Consider the following 21,843-nt stretch of genomic DNA (forward strand, 5'->3'; position numbering starts at 1 on the left):
GACATTAGGGATGCCAGCCTGTTAATAATAATCATAATTAGTTTAAGAATGAATCAAAGTAATGATTGAAGAGCAATTTTATTTATGGAAATATTTATCATACACCTCATTCAAACAATACAAATTATCTATATATGGATAATACATATTAAAGTACATCCCTTACTGAATTTAAAATTTTAGTAATTGAAACATTCATTTGAACAATTACTAAAAGGCACAGACATTGTCATTTCAAAGAGGCTGCCATGAAAGTCAACCTTAAATCCTTATGTCTTCATATCAGAGATATAGACTACCTTTAAAGCTTTATTTTCCTCTGGCACGAAATGCAACATGTGATTCCTGTTTCGCAGAACAGTATGCATACCTTTTGATGTTTGAGACAAAAATACATAATTAAAATAAAGATTAATTTACTGGAAACATCTCTGAAATATACAACTACAATGATGAATTAAAAAAAAACAAAACTTTCAGATTTGTATTGCTTGAAATTCATTCATTCATTCCAGTACTGTTAAAATCAAGTTTGTGATACCAAATATATTGGGATATACAATCCATTACAAACTATGAAGTCCCCTGTCCCCTCCACCAAGTTGCACTTTTTTTTTCTTTTAAGCTTTTGTGGCAACTGCAAAGTAAGCAAGCTGAACAGGATTTCTTGGTGATGCATATTTTGAGCATCAACATGTTCATTTTAATAGTGTACTATAATGAAAACAGGACAAAATGTTTATAACTTTACTGTTTACAAAGTTCATTTTTTAAACTGCTTAGCAGCAATGGGAATGCCAACTGTACATACTGGGCCTAAATGTCAAACTGGCCAGTATGGTCCTTTAACCAAATCAAGAGTACCAATTTCTTTGTGAAAAAACATTTCTTTTGCAATCACCAAGTGACAAAACTGAACAAATTCATTTAATTGAAACATAATAAAAGAGCTAGCATTTCATTATGGTGTGATGTGGTTCATAAAAATTATACCAACACAAAGACAAACACTGTTGCACCATCCAACCAGTTCCTCCCAAATTATTTTACATCACAAATGGCATGGTCAGAAGGCACAATCTTTATTTTCTACTAAATTCACCTTTCTCCCTCATTTTCCGTAGAATTTCTTGTTTAGCAGAAAAATTAGTAAATTAACGTTCACTTTGGCTCTGTCAAACATCTTCATGACAGCCACGCCATCATACTGAAGCTGCAGGAGGTCCTGGATACAAAAATACAGTAAAGGTCATATCAACACTATTATCTGTGGATACAGAAAAACCCATTCCCTATTTACAGTGCATTCAGAAAGTATTTTTATTTTTAATGAATTTGCAAAAAAACCAAACCTTTCATATTGTCATTATGGGGTGTTGTGAGTAGAATTTTGAGGGGGAAAATGAATTTACTTCATTTTTGAATAAAGCTGTAACATAAAATGTGGAACTGTGAATACTTTATTAAATTAAGTTTAGTGGTGTTATGCTTCAGCTAGCACTAGCACTCATGTGAATTGCAGATTAATTGTAAAGTTCACAATAGTGTGATTTTTGCAGCTGCAGTCTGACTAGAAGAAATGCAGCTTTACCCTGAAGGCAGCCTGTTAAAAAAAAAAAAAAGCCTTGAGCTCTGCTGGAGACAGCAGGCTCGCCGTACTTCTGGATCCAAACATTCTCAAAAATTAAATGAGTTATCGGTCATCTCTTTCCTGTATAGTCTTGAGCCTGCTGAACCAAGTGCTATGCTTGAAGCATGTGTGCAACCGAGGTGGCTGAAAGTCCACAACGCTGGAAAACAGAGTAATGGGTAACTTTTTCTGAGCATCTGCTCAGTAGGACCAGTGGGTAAGGTTAAGGTATTTATTCCAAAAGTTTATAAATAAAATTATTGTTACCCTCTCATTAATGTAGACATACTGATTTTTGAAAAATAATTTGAAGTTGACAGAGTGTTTTTTTACTGATAATGTTCATACTGCAATTTAATAAAACAATTAAGTATTATTATTAAGATATTATGTAAAATACTGGACACCTTGTTTTCATTCACAGACAAAAGTTACTTGTTTTCACTGCTCAAGGCACCTCACACAGAACAGTTCAACATAAAAATTAAATAAATAAAAATTCAAAATTCAAATACATAATTAAAAACAGAAATAAAAGAATAAAACAGATAAAAAAAAAACTATTCATAAGAAAGAGAATAAAAATCAGTTTTAAGTTTTGACTTAAAAATGTCCACAGACTCCAACTGTCTCACGGTCGCAGGAAAAGCAAAACTGTACTTGATCGTGTGTTGATTTGAAAATTATCTGATCCATGACACAAAAACTGTATCCAATCTGAACTGTAGGTTTGGGATTCTGTGACACCCCTCATTTATTTATATTCTATTTCTTATATAGAAAATAGCCATCACTACAAATGTTATCATGACAATAGCGTGAAATGAAATTTCGTGACACTATGTTTCCTGCTGGAATGTTCCAGAGATGGAGGAGGAAAGCCAACAGTCGGTCAACATGTTTTACTGCTGACTCATATAAATCTGCTTTATTTCATAAACATTTAACTCTGGGGAAACATTTACCTGGAAATGAAGCTGGACTTTTTCCATCTCTACACCCATGAACTTGGCCTTCACCTCAAAATCACCAACTTCCTCAGTTGGTGAGATGTCAAACAAGACATTTTTTAACCTGATGAAAAAGACAATTAAGCACATTTAGTGATGAAAAACAAAAAATATCATTATATTTGAATGAATGAATGAATGAATGAAAACTGTTTATTTCGAACATTTGAAACAACAACAATTACAAGATAGATCAGTAAAGACAACAACAAAAAAGTTCCTACTGTGTACCCAACATGTCCGAAAAGGGGTAGGGTGAAGCATCAGCTTATTTATCTCTACCCCTTCTTCCCCACAACCAGTAATACCCTTTGCCACATATACACAGATTCCTACACACCTAAACCGATATCAATATATATATATATATATATATCAATATATATATATATCAATATATATTGATATATATATATATATCAATATATATTGATATATATATATATATATATCAATATATATTGATATATATATATATATATATATATATATATATATCTCAACATACATACACACATATATACATACATACACACATATACACACATATATACACAAACATAAATATACACCTACACATACCTACTTACATACAAAATACTATATATTTACAAGCCGAAGCAAAAAACAAAAACACCCTAACCCTCATTACCCTTCCTCCTCCCTATACCTAGAAAAAAACATTTTTGTACAGCTGTTTGAACTGGTTCATGCTTGGACATTGCTTGAGCCCCACTCCCAATCTGTTCCACATCCTCACCCCACAGACAGAAATACAGAAACCTTTTAATGTTGTTCGTGCCCACTGATGCTTTAAATTAAATTTCCCCCTCAGACTGCAATCCCCTGATCTGTTAGAAAACATATTTTTAATATTTGCTGGAAGTAAATTGTTTATTGCTTTATACACGATTTGTACTGTTTGAAAATGAACCAAGTCTGTGAATTTTAAGAATTTGGATTGTAAAAATAGTGGATTTGTATGATCTCTATAGCCAGTATTATGAATAATTCTTATAGCTCTTTTCTGCATTACTGATAGTGATTGTGTTGTACCTTTATAGGTATTACCCCATACCTCTGCACAGTACTGTAAATATGGTAAAACCAGTGAGCAGTAAAGAATGCGGAGTGAGTTGTGGTCTAGAATATGTTTCGCTTTGTTTAGAACTGAAATGCTTCTTGACTTTGTATATGTTTTATATGAGTCTTCCAGTTTATCTTATCATCTATTATCACCCCCAGAAACTTATTTTCATGTACCCTTTCAATATCTACCCCCTCGACTTGTAACTGAACCTGTATGTCTGTATTACAATAGCCAAATAACATGTATTTTGTTTTACTTAAGTTTAATGATAATTTGTTTCTGTCAAACCATATTTTCAATTTTCCCATTTCTATACTGATCCTCCTCAGTAACTCCTGCAAATCCCCCCCTGAACAAAAAATGCTTGTGTCATCTGCAAATAATACTAATTTTAATATTTTGGAAACACTGACAATATCATTTATATAAATTAGAAACAGTTTTGGACCCAATACTGACCCCTGTGGGACGCCACAAGCATTGTCCAAGCATGATGATGTATATTCCCCCAACTTCACAAACTGTTTTCTGTTACTTAAGTAGCTTCTCACCCAGTGCAACACCAACCCCCTAATCCCATACTGTTCAAGTTTACTGATTAATATGTCATGATTGATTGTATCAAAAGCCTTTTTAAGGTCTATAAATATTCCAACTGAATGTAATTTGTGGTCTATGGCGTTTGTAATCTCCTCAACTGATTCTATTAATGCAAGTGATGTTGAACTATGTGCTCTGAATCCATATTGACTATCAGTAAATAATTTATGTTTATTTATGAATTTGTCTAATCTATTATTGAATAACTTTTCTAATAATTTGGAAAATTGTGGAAGCAAAGAAACAGGTCTATAATTTCTGAAGTGGTGTCTATCCCCAGTCTTATACAGCGGCACAACCTTAGCTATTTTCATTTGATTGGGAAATTTACCGGTTTGAAATGATAAGTTACAGATGTATGTTAATGGTTCTACAATCCATTCAATGACCTGTTTTACCACCACCATATCAATTTCATTTAAATCAGTAGATGTTTTATATTTACAATTATTCACAATGTCTATAATTTCTTTTCCATCCACTGCTGTGAGGAACATTGAACAGGGATTTCTTTCTATGAGATTATTATCCCAATCCTCAGGTTGGGAATTGGAAATTTTTTCTGCCAAGCTTGGTCCAATATTTACAAAAAAGTATTAAAACCGTTGACTACCTCATCCTTATTTTCCTTCTTGACATTATTATCAATGAAATACTGAGGGTAACTCTGTTTTTTATTACCATTTTTGATAATGCTATTTAATATATCCCATATTCCTTTAATATTGTTTTTGTTATTATATAATATGTTACTATAATATTCCTTCCTACATACCCGTATAATATTAGTTAATCTATTTTTGTATTTCTTATATCTATTTTCTGCCTCTTTAGTCTTTAGTTTTATGAATTCTCTATACAGTGTATTTTTCTTATTACATGCATTTCGTAACCCTTTCGTCATCCATGGTCGAGCTTGGATTTTTGTTTTCTGTAGTCTTGTTTAATTGGACAATTTTTATCATATAATGATGTAAATATTTGTAAAAAAGTTTCATATGCACTATCAACATCACTTTCACTGTATACCTTTTCCCAGTTTTGCTCCTGTAAATCCTTCTTTAGTGTGTTCATGTTTTCCTCTGTCCGCACTCGCCTGTATTTTATTTTCTCTATTATAAACGATGAAAACTGGTAGATGATCACTAATGTCATTGATTAATAATCCACTCACAGTGTTATTCTCAATATCATTGCTGAATATATTATCAATTAAGGTAGCACTATGGGATGTAATTCTGCTTGGCCTGGTGATTTTTGGATATAAACTCATACTGTACATTATACTGATAAATTCATCTGTTATTTTATGCTTATTTGGATTGAGCAGATCAATATTTAAGTCACCACAAATTAACACAGTTTTTTGATTAGTTTTTGAGAACATTTTTCCCATACAGTCAGTGAATGTTTCAATACTAGATCCTGGTGCTCTCTATATACAGCTGACTAATACATTTTTGCTTTTTTCTTCACATATTTCAATAGTTATACATTCTAATAAGTTATCAATCACAGTTGTCATATTGTCTACTATTTTATAATCCATGTTCTTATCCACATATTTGCCACCTAGTTTTTCTTTTGTAGGACACCAAAATTAAAAGTATTTATCTGCAATCATAATTTATTTTATTTCCATCACAGGTGTGAAACAAGGTTCAAGGTTACTTTATTTGTACCAAAAGGTAAATTTGTTTTGGCAGTGAGTCACACCATTCATAACAATCACGTAACATAAAAACCGATAAAAAATACCCTAAATATACATTTAAAATTCCACATCTATTTGTACCCAAATTTTCCATTTCTCGTCCTGTACAGTGTGAAGCCTTAACTCTGAAACACAACAACACTAATAAACAATACACTTTGAATGATACCTCCTCTATGTTCAGGGTTGAAGCAAAACTACACTCAACAAAAATATAAACGCAACACTTTTGGTTTTGCTCCCATTTTGTATGAGATGAACTCAAAGATCTAAAACTTTTTCCACATACACAATATCACCATTTCCCTCAAATATTGTTCACAAACCAGTCTAAATCTGTGATAGTGAGCACTTCTCCTTTGCTGAGATACTCCATCCCACCTCACAGGTGTGCCATACCAAGATGCTGATTAGACACCATGATTAGTGCACAGGTGTGCCTTAGACTGCCGACAATAAAAGGCCACTCTGAAAGGTGCAGTTTTGTTTTATTGGGGGGGGGATACCAGTCAGTATCTGGTGTGACCACCATTTGCCTCATGCAGTGCAACACATCTCCTTCGCATAGAGTTGATCAGGTTGTCAATTGTGGCCTGTGGAATGTTGGTCCACTCCTCTTCAATGGCTGTGCGAAGTTGCTGGATATTGGCAGGAACTGGTACACGCTGTTGTATACGCCGGTCCAGAGCATCCCAAACATGCTCAATGGGTGACATATCCGGTGAGTATGCCGGCCATGCAAGAACTGGGACATTTTCAGCTTCCAAGAATTGTGTACAGATCCTTGCAACATGGGGCCGTGCATTATCCTGCTGCAACATGAGGTGATGTTCTTGGATGTATGGCACAACAATGGGCCTCAGGATCTCGTCACGGTATCTCTGTGCATTCAAAATGCCATCAATAAAATGCACCTGTGTTCTTCGTCCATAACAGACGCCTGCCCATACCATAACCCCACCGCCACCATGGGCCACTTGATCCACAACATTGACATCAGAAAACCGCTCACCCACACGACGCCACACACGCTGTCTGCCATCTGCCCTGGACAGTGTGAACCGTGATTCATCCGTGAAGAGAACACCTCTCCAACGTGCCAAACGCCAGCGAATGTGAGCATTTGGCCACTCAAGTCGGTTACGACGACGAACTGGAGTCAGGTCGAGACCCCGATGAGGACGACGAGCATGCAGATGAGCTTCCCTGAGACGGTTTCTGACAGTTTGTGCAGAAATTCTTTGGTTATGCAAACCGATTGTTTCAGCAGCTGTCCGAGTGGCTGGTCTCAGACAATCTTGGAGGTGAACATGCTGGATGTGGAGGTCCTGGGCTGGTGTGGTTACACGTGGTCTGCGGTTGTGAGGCTGGTTGGATGTACTGCCAAATTCTCTGAAACGCCTTTGGAGACGGCTTATGGTAGAGAAATGAACATTCAATACATGAGCAACAGCTCTGGTTGACATTCCTGCTGTCAGCATGCCAATTGCACGCTCCCTCAAATCTTGCGACATCTGTGGCATTGTGCTGTGTGATAAAACTGCACCTTTCAGAGTGGCCTTTTATTGTGGGCAGTCTAAGGCACACCTGTGCACTAATCATGGTGTCTAATCAGCATCTTGATATGGCACACCTGTGAGGTGGGATGGATTATCTCAGCAAAGGAGAAGTGCTCACTATCACAGATTTAGACTGGTTTGTGAACAATATTTGAGGGAAATGGTGATATTGTGTATGTGGAAAAAGTTTTAGATCTTTGAGTTCATCTCATACAAAATGGGAGCAAAACCAAAAGTGTTGCGTTTATATTTTTGTTGAGTGTACATTCAACACAGCAGCAGTCTGTAATTTCTAACACAATGAATTGGAAATACAGGGGATTTTAGAACTGATTATAGTGACGATTTACAATAACGGTGCATCAACTGACATATGCATTAACAAGAATTAACTGACAATTTTAAGATTTAAGACTGAATTACAACCCCAATTCGAATGAAGTTGGGAGTTTGTAAAATGTAAATAAAAACAGAATACAATGATTTGCAAATCCTCTTCAACCTATATTTGACTGAGTACACCACAAAGACAAGATATTTAATGTTCAAACTGATAAACTTTGTTTTTGTACAAATATTTGCTCTTTGAAATGGATGCCTGCAACACATTTCAAAAAAGCTGGGACAGTGGTATGTTTACCAGTGTTACATCAACCTTACCTTATAACAACACCTCAATAAGCGTTTGGGAACTGAGGACACTAATTGTGAGTGTCATGATTAGGTATAAAAGGACCATTCCCAAAAGTCTCAGCTATTCATAAGCAAAGATGGGGCGAGGATCACCACTTTGTGAACAACTGAGTGAAAAAAATAGTCCAACGGTTTAAGAACAATGTTTCTTGAGGTTCAATTGCAAGGAATTTAGGGATTCCATCTACAGTCCATAATATAATCAGAAGATTTAGAGAATCTGGAGAACTTTCTACACATAAGCGGCAAGGCTGAAAACCAACACTGAATGCCCGTGACCTTCGATTCCTCAGGCGGTTCAACGGTTTAAGAACAATGTTTCTTGAGGTTCAATTGCAAGGAATTTAGGGATTCCATCATATACAGTCCATAATATAATCAGAAGATTCAGAGAATCTGGAGAACTTTCTACACATAAGCGGCAAGGCTGAAAACCAACACTGAATGCCCGTGACCTTCGATTCCTCAGGCGGCACTGCATTAAAAACTGACATCATTGTATAAAGGATCTTACCATGTCAGTTAACACAGTTCGCCGCTACATCGACAAGTGCAAGTTAAAACTCTACCATGCAAAGCAAAAGCCATACATCAACAACATCCAGAAACGCTGCTGCCTTCTCTGGGCCCGAGCTCATTTGAAATGGACAGGCGCATAGTGGAAAAGTATGCTGTGGTCTGATGAGTCCACATTTCAAATTGTTTTTGGAAATCATGGACGTCATATCCTCCGGACAAAAGAGGAAAAAGACCATCCAGATTGTTACCAGCGCAAAGTTCAAAAGCCAGCATCTGTGATGGTATGGGGGTGTGTTAGTGCCCATGGCATGGGCAACTTACACATCTGTGATGACACCATCAATGCTGAAAGGTACATCCAGGTTTTGGAGCAACACATGCTGCCATCCAAGCAATGTCTTTTTCAGGGCCGTACCTGCTTATTTCAACAAGACAATGCCAAGCTACATTCTGCACGTGTTACAACAGCGTGGCTTTGTAGTAAAAGAGTGGGGGTACTAGACTGGCCTGCCTGCAGTCCAGACCTGTTGCCCACTGACAATGTGTGGCGCATTATGAAGCGCAAAATACGACAAAGGAGACCCCAGACTGTTGAACAACTGAAGTCGTACATCAAGCAAGAATGGGAAAGAATTCCTCTGACAAAGCTTCAACAATTAGTGTCCTCAGTTCCCAGTTAGTAATCATTAATGGTGTTCATGTTAGCTAATGCTGTATTGAGCATCAACTTAGAATGATTTAAGAGATAACTGTGTTCAGTAATAAGTTATTCAGGATGTTAATGCAGTGATAAGCATTAATTAACAGTGAATTAAGAGTTACCTGTGTTTATTAACTCATTTATAAAGGATGTTTGTGTTAATGCAGTAAAACGTATTACAGTGAATTCAGAGTTGGTGTTTATTGATTACTGTGTTCATGTTAGTTAATGGAGTAATAAACATTAACAAATTGAATTAAGAGTTACCAGTGTGTAGCGAATTCAGAGTAAAAAGTGTTTAGTTCAGAGGTCTGCAACCCAAACCCCAAACCAAACCCCTTAAACCCCGTTACGTCTCCCTGTACGTGAACCTTTTTTTTTTTCCTCCTGTGCAGCAGGGTCTTAAGTTGAAAATCTCAGAGGATTTCAGACCAAATGACGCTGTGACGTAAATGTAGCACCTTTGCAGGAAACCAGTCACAGAGTATCTTCATGAAGGTGAGAACTTTGTTTTTGGATTCAGATGCTACATTCTGCTGAGTGAGGGCGAGTACATCAGTGCATGTGAGACAGCGAGCGCGGAGCAGAGACAGAGGATTTTAGTCTGAGTGTAAAGCAACATGTTAAACAAAAAAAAACTGTAGAGCCACCTTATTTGTCGCTCCACTTTCACTACCACTACTACTACTACACTGTGTGCGCATGTCAGTGACAATTATACTGAATTTATGAGATGACATTGATGTTAATTTATGCATTAAGCATCATCAAAGACAAGAAATCATCAAACTTCCTTTTAAAAAATAAGACTATATGAAACCGTTGAATAAAATCACATATACACACATGAAAAAATGATGTGGAGATTTAATAGGCTGCAATTTAATAGGCTGTCATTTCCAAAGGTTTTTATTTTAGATCTTGAGCTAATGTAGTTATGTTTTATGTTCAAGTGCAAAACGTGACTGAGGAGGGGGAGAAAAAAATGAACAGGATGACTTCCATCACACTAAAATGAACTCGAGTCAGAATAAAAATACAAGTTGCCTGATTTTTACATTATTATTCAAAGTTATTATGCTGCAGCTATACATTTTATTTATTTCAAAGTGAGTTACCTCTTATTTTATTCTTATTTATTTTAAAAAAAAATATGGGGAGTCAAATATGTCTGCATTATTCTGTTCAGTTTATATCAGTTTGCCTTCACATGCCTGTGTATTTTGTTCGCTTCTTTATAAGTTTGGTGTTTTCAGTGCATCCAGAAAGTATTCACAGCACTTCATTTTTTCCAGATTTTGTTATGTTACATCCTTATTCCAAAATGGAGTAAATTTATTTTCCCCCCTCAAAATTCTATGCACAACACCCCATAATGACAACATAATGAAATTTTTGCAAATTTATTAAAATAAAAGGTACAATAAAATATGCACACCCTTTGCTCAATACTCATCCCACAGCATGATGCTGCCACCACCACCATGTTCAGTGTAGGGATGGTGCCTGGTTTCCTCCAAACATGATGCCTGGCATTCACACCAAAAAGTTCAATCTTTGTCTCATCAGACCAGAGAATTTTGTTTCTCATGGTCTGAGAGTCCTTCAGGTGCCTTTTGGCAAACTTCAGGTGGACTGCCATGTGCCTTTTACTAAGGAGTGGCTTCTGTCTGGCCACTCTACCATATAGACCTGATTGGTGGATTGCTGCAGAGATGCTTGTCCTTCTGGAAAGTCCTCTTCTATCCACAGAGGAATTCTGGAGCTCAGACAGAGTGACCATTGAGTTTTTGGTCACCTCCCTGACTAAGGCCCTTCTTCCCCGATCGCTCAGTTTAGATGTGCAGCCAGCTCTAGGAAGAGTCCTGGTAGATCTGAACTTCTTCCATTTATGGATGATGGAGGCCAATGAGCTCACTGGGACCTTCAAAGCAGCAGAAATGTTTCTGTACCCTTCCCCAGATTTGTGCCTCGAGACAATGCTGTCTTGGAGGTCTACAGATAATTCCTTTGACTTCATGCTTGGTTTGTGCTCTGACATGCACTGTCAACTGTGGGACCTTATACGTAGACAGGTGTGTGTCTTTCTAAATCATGCCCAATCAACTGAGTTTACTCCAGGTGGACTCTAATTAAGCTGTAGAAACATCTCAAGGATGATCAGTGGAAACAGGATGCAGCTGAGCTCAATTTTGAGCTTCATGTCAAAGGCTGTGAACATTTATGTACCGGTGATTTCTTAGTTTTTAATAAATTTGCAAAAAAAAAACAAAAAAAAACTTTTTTCACATTGTCATTATGGGGTGTTGTGTGTAGAATTTTGAGGAAAAAAAATGAATTTCATCCATTTTGGAATAAGGCTACAACATAAAATGTGGAAAAATGTAAGCGCTGTGAATACTTTCTGGATGCACTGTACATTTGTTCAACAACTTTTAAAAAAGAAAATGTTAACACTTTTCTCTGGAGGAGATTTGTAATTTAAAAAATGCAACAGAAACAAGTCAGAAAAAGTTGGGACTATATGCAAAAAGAAAATGTTGCACTATTCCAAGTTTCTCCACTCACACCTACAGAAGCCAGTAATTCTTTCAGAGTTGAGTCTTGATGGCTTCCCTCACTCGTCTCCTTCCAGCATGGCCTTTAAGTTTTTGAGAGCTGCCTACTTGACATAGATTTACCATAAAGTACCACACTGTTTGTATTTCTGAGTGATTGATGTAAGAGAAGTCTAAGAAATATTCAGTGACTTGGAAATGTTCATGTATTCATCCCCTGACATTTCTCAAGAAAACTGTTGTAAAAGTGGTTAATTAATTATCACATTTAGAATAAACTTCCCTGTCCCAAAGTTTTTTTAATATGTTGCAAGCCTTAAATGCAGAGATATATGTACATTAACAAATAAAATAAAGCTGACCACAAAAAACATGAAATATGTTGGTTCCATACAGTCTGCAGTAAACAGAAGTCAAAGAAAATGTCAGCATCATTATGGGTCCCTGCCACCACCATATTTTTCTGTATCATCCAAACTTGTAAAAAAAAACAAAACAAAAACAACAATTAAGAAATACTTACAGTTAACCATGTAGAAAATCTTCATAAGCTGTGTCATCTTTATTCATTCATTTTAAAGGGCAATATGTTTTGTGGCTCCAGAAGAATTTTATTTGTGGAAGACATGACGAAACTGGCTCTTTTCACAGTAAAGGCTGCAGACCCCTGGTCTAGTTATTTATTAATTGTGTTTATGTTAATGCAGTAATTAGCATTAGTTGACACCCCCCATCCGCAAGAAAAGACTCACTGGTTTGTCTGAAGTCCCTCTATCTCCAGGATGACACCCTTCTCGTGCAGCCGTGCTGCAGTGTACTTCAGAGACTGAGGCTTCCACTTTTTGCTGCCCTTTTCCTCAGCTTTGCCATCTAGTTTTATTGATCTGCGTGAATTTCTGAAAATGCAAAACAGCCATGCAAGAACAAGAGGACATCTCATACAATTCTTTAAAATATAATGAAGTCATGAAGGACATCACAGACAAAGAGTGAGGAAAAACTGACTTTCTGTTGAGGTTATCCAGGCAGGTCTTGATGTAGGTATCATAGTAATTCCTCTGTTCCTGGTAAAAAGCAGCTTTTGAGTTCAGCGCAGTCAGTGTTTGCTGGAGTTTCACAAGTTCTGCCTTCCTCCTCTGCCTGTAGCGTCTTTGGTAGCGAATGTCCTGTCAGTTACAGATTTTAGCTGTAAATTCAGAAGCTGGACAGACTAAATTAAACAGGCAATCAGAGTTTGAGTGGATCGGCCTGTGAATGAAGACTGCTTATATACTTTTGATATGTCATTGATGATATCCTGGTATTTGTTAGCAACCGTAACGATGCCGGCCTGCTCCAGGTTTCGCAGGTTCCTGGAGATTTTCCTCTTCTTTTGCTCCAGAGGTAACTGACTGTCCTCCAGTACTGCTGGGCTGCTCTTCAGACCCTCTGGTGTCTGAGCATCCTGCACCGCCCGACGCTCAACAATCCTGACGTGGTCCGACTCCTGCAGAAGTAAAGTCATGCAGTAAGTGCACTCAACTTAGAAATAAAATGGAAAAAATAATTACATGCATTACTTTAACATAAAAAATGTCAGACATATTGGGGGAGGTGGGGGGGCGCTGGTACCTGCTGGGGACTCGCTGGGGTCTCTAGGATTTCAGGCAAAGTTTCGCCAGGTTGAATCCGAACCACATCCACAATAAGTTTTTTTGTCCTGATACACATAGAAATATATTTTATAAAAGTGCTAATATTATGTTTTTAACAGAGCATCCCTCCCCTAAAAAAAGTGTTATTTGGTCATTTCAAAGTAAAATGTTCTAGTGGTCAAGTGTAGTGGTTAAGTGTTGGGCTTGAAACCAGAGGATCCTGGACCCCAGCCTGACCAGAAAACCACTAAGGGCCCTTGGGCAAGGTCCTTAATCCCCAAGTTTCTCCCAGTGTAAGCGCCTTGCATGGCAGCACCCTGACATCGGTGTGTGTGTGTGTGTCTGTGTGAATTGGTGAATGTGAGGTATCACTGTAAAGCATTTGAGCTTCTGATTCAGATGGAAAAGTGCTATATAAATCTAGTCCATTATATACATTGAATGACCCCCCCACCCCCACCCCCATCCCCTTCCCCTGCGGCCACATAACAAAATAATCAATAGAGCCAGATTTGGCTCCAGATTAGTATCTACTATAAGTGTAGAAATCCTCTTTTCAATATTTATTAAAGTTGGAACAAGACCAGTAAATTAAATATGAATAATGGAGGCTTCATCTCATTTAAATTTGAAATTACAGCAACAAACATCCAACTACATTCAAGACATTTAAGCTTTTGACACAAGCTCAATTCACAGCACTAAACTGAATCAAGCAGTGACGAATAAACAAAGATGTGCTACTTTACTGCTTTGCTACAGGAATACAAGCGCACACACACCATAATATGTATGAGGTCTGTTAGAAAAGTATCTGACCTTTTTATTTTTTTCAAAAACCTGATGGATTTGAATCATGTGTGCTTGCAGAGCTGGGAATGTCACAACATGTCCTGTGAGGCTTCAACACGGTGGCGCTTTTACTGCGCCATCAGCTTCATGCTGATGAATTTCGCTGCAACTCTTTTCATGGTAAAATCTTCTGTCACAGTGGAATGTGCCGAAAAAGTGCTGATGTCCACCTCCTCCGCAATTTCTCGGACAGTCACACGACGGTCATTTCAGCATGTTGATGGCCGACCGGATTGCGGCTCGCTCTCCACCGTTGTGCGGCCTTCTTTAAACCAGTTGTACTGCTCCTTAATCTGTGTGATTCCCATAGGATCGCACCGAAAGCCGTCTGAATAATCCGAATGGTTTCCACCTGGCTGTCGCCCAGTTTCTGGCAAAATTTGATGCGGCGCTGCTCCAGTCGTTCCGTCTTTTTCCTTGAAATGAAAAAACGACGAGAGACTCCACCCATCCTCACACAAAGGCTGCTTACAAGCAAATGACGCAATCGACAGGCATGAAAAAACTCACGCATGCGCATGAAGGTTCAAGGTTGGCTCATGCAAGCACACGTGATTCAAATCCATCAGGTTTTTGACAAAAATAAAAAGGTCGGATACTTTTCTAACAGACCTCGTATGCTATGTTCTGGTTTCTTCTGTAATATGTTCCTACATGGGCCTTATTTTCATTGGTTGTTGGGTTTAGGAGAGACACCCACCTCCTCGATCAGGTTTTTTTCTTTTCACAACTATAACTGTGAAAGTTGAAAAAAATGTCAGTGAAAGTGAAAACACGGTTGTTTTTTAATCATGTTCCTGATAATATTCCTTCAACTGGTAGCCACTAATATTCCACCTTCATGACATCATAAGTCAAATGCATCACATTAGGGGCAAATTTAAATTGAATGCACAAAACTCAGCATGATCCTGTATTCACATTTATGGAATCATTTAAATATTCCATCTCCTGGACTTTCCCCAAGAGACAATATTTCAGAGAATGTCTTTTGTGAGAAACTGTTCGAGGTGAACATGTTTATACACGAGATAACTCTGGCCAACAAATGCTTTCCTGTTTGCAAGGGAAATGACAGACAGGAAAAAATGATAAGACGACCCACTGAGTGACAGACGCAAAACACACAGAAAACAAGCTATTAATTTGTGCTCAAACTGCTCAACCTTTTAAAAGTTGCTTTGCAGAATGCTATTTGTCAATCTAAACTTCTACAAGTATGATGATATTTTCAGATGAGCAATAAACACCAGATTATAACAATATGGCAAAGTGAATGTAAAAAAAAATTCTCTTTTGAAGAGAAGTACGTCTTAATTTAACATATGAATAAACTGTAAAAACAAATGTCCAGCATCTACGCAGCTCACGGGGACGTTATTCAGTGGTTCTGTGTCCACTAGCTTCAAGTTTCTATGTTCTGCTTTTATTCTACAGCCAACACGTTCTGGTCTCAACAGCCCCTGAATGCAAAATGACATGTGCACACCTGCATGTTTTATTCGTCTATAATTGGTCAAAAATTGTAGACGAATTTTTACCAGGACTGGTAAAAATTTACTAACATTAAATTGAATGAACAAATGAACCAAACTTACTTCGTCATGAGAGTCTTCACATCTTTGTCATCTCCATCTAGTAGCTCAAGCTTGCTGGTTAGCGTGAGTGAAATCTCCGTCTTTGCCAGCTGGCTCAGAGTACTTTCTCTGTTTGGGTCATTTGGGTCGACTGCTCCTTCACCTAAAGTCATTCAGCATGTCATAAAATAAACTCCCAGTGAAACCTTGACACTTTTTTCGTTGTTTGTATGACAGATACTTTTAATAAATACGTGGTGTGTGTGTATAACTGTACCGAGCAAAGCCTCTACGTCGGGGACATCTCCCAGGTCCTGCAGCAGCTCATGCAGCAGGTCATTGTGATCAGGAGAAATGGCCCCCCGATGCTCCAGAAGCAGCTAAACACACACACACTTGGCTTTATCATGAAAGAATGAAACAAATACCACTTTACAGCTATTTAATCAAATACTACAGACATTACAAGTAGCACCACAGTTCAAATGCAAGATATAATTACTGTAACCGTTTTTAATATTATGCAAATGCTTAAGGCATTAATTCCCCAAGTTTTGGCACGGTGGGCTGTGAAGGTACTGCATGGGCGTCGTGAGAGGTCAAAAATATGAACGTCTTTGATTTTCAATTCTATAATACAGTTAAAAAAATTTCCAAAACATCTGATTAGGTTAAAAATTTAAATCAAAAATACAAAAGCAAAGGAAGCAATGGGATTTAAATGTTAATCTTTATTTATCTGACCGGGTAACATTCATTCATTCTGACTATGCCTGCCCTGTGATGGACTCTACATGCTGGACAGAACACCAGTCTGTCACAGGGCCACATGCAGACAAACACATTCACATACTCACACACACCTACAGTCAATTTAAAGATTCCAATTCGCATAGCCTGTACATCTCTGGATGAGGGAGGAAGCCTGAGCACCCAGACAGAACCCAGACAAACATAGGGGGAACATGCACACTCCACACAGAAACGACCAGGCAGGAAGAGATCCCACAACCTTCCTGCTGTGAGGCAACACGCACGCATGCACGCACGCACCCACCCGCACACACACACACACGCACGCACACACACACACACACATCCTCGTGTCCAGGTCCAGGAAATTCCTCCCGAATCTTACAAATTATTATTATTATTTTTTTTTTTTTTCTGAAACCGCAAAGAATTCATCTTGACCCTGATTGAGTTTGGACGTTTGTGTAGGATATGAGCTGGATATGAAAAACACATCTGAACACTATTCAGATAGAAAGCAATCCGGACTGAATCCACTTCAGCCAGATTGCCAACTCCAGTCTGAAAGAGGCCTAAGAGAAATACAATCCAGTAAAGGGGAGCGTCGGCCCATTTAAGACTTTCAAGTGATTGGTTGTATCCTTATTCATCGAGCTGAATCCACCCTTGATCCACAAAAGATCTCAAAGAATGTCCTTCATTATGGTGCATCATTGAACTGAGGAAATGCTCAAGTATATAGAAGACACTTCAAAACTCACCTCCTACTGGCTACTACTAGTTCACCTAACATAGACTAGCTTTTAAATCAACTTGTGTACACAGTAAATAAGTTCACATGTAGAAACGAATCAATCACATTTTCTCCATGCAAAATGTGAAGAGGGAGAACATCTAACCAGAACAACATTAACATCCGCCTCTACTGTTTGCACTGAGCAGAAACTGATAAAAAGGACAAAGGCAGCTTTAATCTACTGACGTCTTCAACACTACACATTTTCCAAGGAGGAGGGCTGGTGTTTAACAGAAGAAATGAAGAGAAACCAAAAGGAATATAAACTAGCAATGTTGAGAACAGCAATTTTAAAAGAGGAGGTGGTGCAGGAAATAACTGACAATATATCCTTGTGACAGTGAACAAATTGCAGCCACATGTGGTCTGATTCAAGTCATGCAGAACCTGTGCATACTCTATAGCCGTTTGAGTTTTTAATTAGTTTGCTCATGATGGTTTTCAGTGCTCATAATGAACACAACAATGCTAATGTTTTTTGCAGCACCACATGTATTTTACTGAAATTGAGCTAACAGGAAATGAACATCAAGCAGCACATTATACCATCCTATGCAGTGTGTTGCAGTAAGGTCCTTAATACCCAAATTTCTCCCATTGAGTAGCTGGGCACCTTGCATGGTAGCACTCAGATATCTGTGAATGAGTGAAATGGAAACGTGCTATAAAAATGCAATCCATTAGCCATTTAAGGGCAGTTATTCCTCAGGTTTATGTGAACCAGAATCCTCTGAATGTAACCTACAAATGAGAATGTTCCTAATCTGAAAGTCTTGAGTAACTAATTTGATAGTCTAAAGAAGGTTTTTAAGATAACTAGCGTCACAGAATAAAACTTTTCTGTCCCTAAGGTGACAGAAATTCTCTGACAAGACTCGGTTAAATATTAAATACAACTTGCATTAAAGCACACTTAAACACATTTAAAACACAAACACAGGCATTAAAAGAGACTGTTAAAAGCAACAATTGAGGGAAACAAAATATTTTTAATTTATTCAAGGTGGCTATTGTAGAAGAATTTATTTGTAAATGTTTTCCAGGTGAGCAGGACTTTGTAAGACTGCCTAATGGCAGTAACTGGAAGGAGGGAGTGGGTGGTGGTTAGAGGGATCCTCTGTGAGCAGGGTGGCTTTCCTGTTCACAGTTTAATTTTATCTAAAAGACATGCAGGTGAGGTGAATTGGAAACTTTAGAATACTCCAGGTCTCCCTTGTAAAAGAGATCTTTCTCTCAATAGGACTAACCTGGTTAAATTAAGTGAAAATTAAATTATATTTGGTGGTGAGAAGGTTGTACCAGGATGAGATGATTAATGTGAGAAGGAAATCAATGAGTGAAAGATAAACCACAGTTACAATAAGATAAGTTTTACTTGAACTCACAGAATGTGTGTTGATGATCTCCTCTATTGAGATGTAGATGATGGGCTTGCTCAGGGTGACCATGTCGGAGTATTCATCAATATTAAACTTTTCCTCAGGTTCAGGGACATCACAAGCTGTCTGGAAAAAAACCCTGTGGAGGGGGTGTTATTGATATATTAATAAAAATCACATGGAAAAAGTTACCATCTTTACATAAAATGCTAAATAGTCTATGACTTTTTATTATTTACCCGATTATATACTTGTCTAAACTATCCCTAGAAACTCATGCAGGGATTACGTGTGTTTTCAGGAATACCGTAATTACTCTTTTGACCCAGAGCCTTTATGTGAAAAGAATCAAAAGTGAAAGGTTGAAAAGAATTCGGTCAATTTTAATGAGCACCGTCTCCCATCTGCTTGCATGTCCTCCTTTGCCAGGATGACTTCCACTTTGACTACGTCGGCTGAACCAGTCCCTGACCTCACAAGAAAACACTTTTTTTGTATGACCATCATTTATTTTTGTCATCCTGCCAATTATGTTACTGGAAGGAAAGCTACTAAAGAACACATGAGCCAGTAACCGAATAACTGCCCATGTACAACTTAATTTATTCCACTAAATAAACCCATGTCTTCAATACCTCAAAGCATTTTCCCCAACATAAACAGTGACAAATTCAACCCCAGTATCTGCTGGTAAAACTCTCCCTGCTACAGTACAGCATCTCACACACACACACACACACACACACACACACACACACACACACACACACACACACACACACACACACACACACACACACACACACACACACACACAAAATTATACATATTTATCACACTTAGTTGTTTTAGATGAATACAAAATGAAGTTTAGAAATAGTTGACTGAATTTTAAAGCCATTTTCTGTTCAGTCATCTCTGCATGAAAAACGTTTATTCATAACAGATCCATTAAATTACCTTCTATTACACATTCCAAATCTAAGGTGGAACTCTACTAGTGTGTACTAAGGTACACCTAAATACGAGGTCTGTCAATAAAGTAATGGTCCTTTTTATTTTTTTCAAAAACTATATGGATTTCATTCATATGTTTTTATGTCAGACATGCTTGAACCCTCGTGCGCAGGCGTGAGTTTTTCCACGCCTGTCGGTTACGTCATTCGCCTGTGAGCATGCCTTGGGAAGGAGTGGTCCCGCCCCCTCATCGGATTTTCATTGTCTGGAAATGGTGGAATGAAAAGGACTTTTTTTCCCATCAGAATCTTTTCAGAAGCTGTTAGAGACTGGCACCTGGAAACCATTCGAAAAATTTATCTGGCTTTCGGTGAAAATTTTATGGGCTTCACAGAGAATAAGGACTGTTACTACAGCTTTAAGGATGGCTTTAAGGACGGTCGGCGCGCTGTGCTCCGAGCTGCGACGACGAGGCACAAACCACCGGATCATTTCTAAACGGATGGCTCTGTGGATACGAGACCGTATTGTCTCGTATCATGTCTATCTCGGCTTTCAGTGCTCACCAGTCGAGTGAGTATAAGAGAAATTGTGGAGAGCTGGAAATGTCCCAACTTGTCCTCTAACACTCCGAAACGGAGGTGTTCCTGTACATGTACACTCAGGCTTGATTACCGCAGCCTGAAATACCCTTTACAGAATAACCTAATCCAAAAAAGAAATAAACCTTTCAATAGGTCAACAGAAAAAAAAAACCCTGGAATAAGATTATGAGCATACAGTATCATATATAAAGAGTAAATAATGCTCACACAATAGTTATTGTCAAAACATGAACAAATACAACCAGGTTTTCTTACTAATTGCAGCAGATTAACAAAAAATAAAAAATTCTGTAGTTTTATGGCCTGAAATGGTAAATGATGGATTTTTAAATACGAAAAGCTGTCACATTTTATACATTTACAAATTTTACACATTTACACACATAAAAACAGTTTAGTATCACCTGGCTGTTTCCATATCACTACCACAACCAAATAGAGCACAACTGCAAATATTCTATTTACCCAAGTCCAATCATGGGTGGTGTCTTTAGGTCAGCAATACAGGTGGTTGTTATTTTGAAATAGAAAATTGGAAGACAAACTGATGTCTCCTAATTTAGCTCTAAAAGTGAGCAAGGCACCAGTAAGCCAACTGCATGCTGTGGTACACATTACTTGTGGGAAATGCTCCCTGTACAGTTGTGCACTCTTAGTCTTTAAAAAGCATGAATCACCTCAATGTCTATGGAGTATTTTTGGCTCCAAATGTGATCAGTTTTAAAGATTTATATTTGCACGCCAAATGGAAAAAAAAATCCCTTTAAATGGCCACTGAGTCTCCAGCAAAGTATTTCTAATGAAATACTATATGAACATCAAGAACATTGCTTGACAATAATGGGGTGGTAAATTTTACATTACTGTAGATTCTGTGTCAACATTTTTTTTTTTTTGAAATCTTACCTAAACTTCTCATATGTCTGTGATATGTAGTTGTTCATAGGCTTCATATGTGCATTCTCGCCCTCAAAAAGCTTATTGGCAGCAGAATGCTGGAGCATCTTTGCCACAGATCCCAGATTACGACGTTGATCTAAGTGCAGCTGTCCTCCTGCAGACATGTCGATGATGTCAAAGCCATCGGGGGCCACAATGGCTGGGTTCATGTAGCGGTAGTAGAGCAAGTTTCCAACAATCTGCATCAAAAGTAAATGCAATGCCAAAATGTTTTGAAATATTTCTTTATACATAGCCACTCATTTCAGCAAGACTAT

General features: G+C 37.8%; 1 protein-coding gene across 1 annotated transcript in view; it reads right to left on the reverse strand.

Moving 5' to 3' along the window:
• Positions 1–61: 61 nt before the first annotated feature.
• The window catches only part of iqgap2 (IQ motif containing GTPase activating protein 2), a 116,639-nt gene continuing 94,857 nt past the window's right edge, over positions 62–21,843 (reverse strand). Inside the window, exons 29-38 of the mRNA XM_034170111.1 lie at positions 21,533–21,765; positions 19,071–19,203; positions 16,414–16,516; positions 16,158–16,299; positions 13,685–13,772; positions 13,347–13,559; positions 13,079–13,239; positions 12,826–12,969; positions 2,596–2,704; positions 62–1,225 (exon numbers count right to left, since the gene is read on the reverse strand). Of these exons, the coding sequence (XP_034026002.1) occupies positions 1,112–1,225; positions 2,596–2,704; positions 12,826–12,969; positions 13,079–13,239; positions 13,347–13,559; positions 13,685–13,772; positions 16,158–16,299; positions 16,414–16,516; positions 19,071–19,203; positions 21,533–21,765 (1,440 nt within the window). The 3' untranslated portion in view covers positions 62–1,111. The remainder of the gene's footprint in view (positions 1,226–2,595; positions 2,705–12,825; positions 12,970–13,078; positions 13,240–13,346; positions 13,560–13,684; positions 13,773–16,157; positions 16,300–16,413; positions 16,517–19,070; positions 19,204–21,532; positions 21,766–21,843) is intronic.

This window comes from Thalassophryne amazonica, chromosome 5 (assembly GCF_902500255.1).
Source record: "Thalassophryne amazonica chromosome 5, fThaAma1.1, whole genome shotgun sequence".
NCBI classification, from domain to species: domain Eukaryota; kingdom Metazoa; phylum Chordata; class Actinopteri; order Batrachoidiformes; family Batrachoididae; genus Thalassophryne; species Thalassophryne amazonica.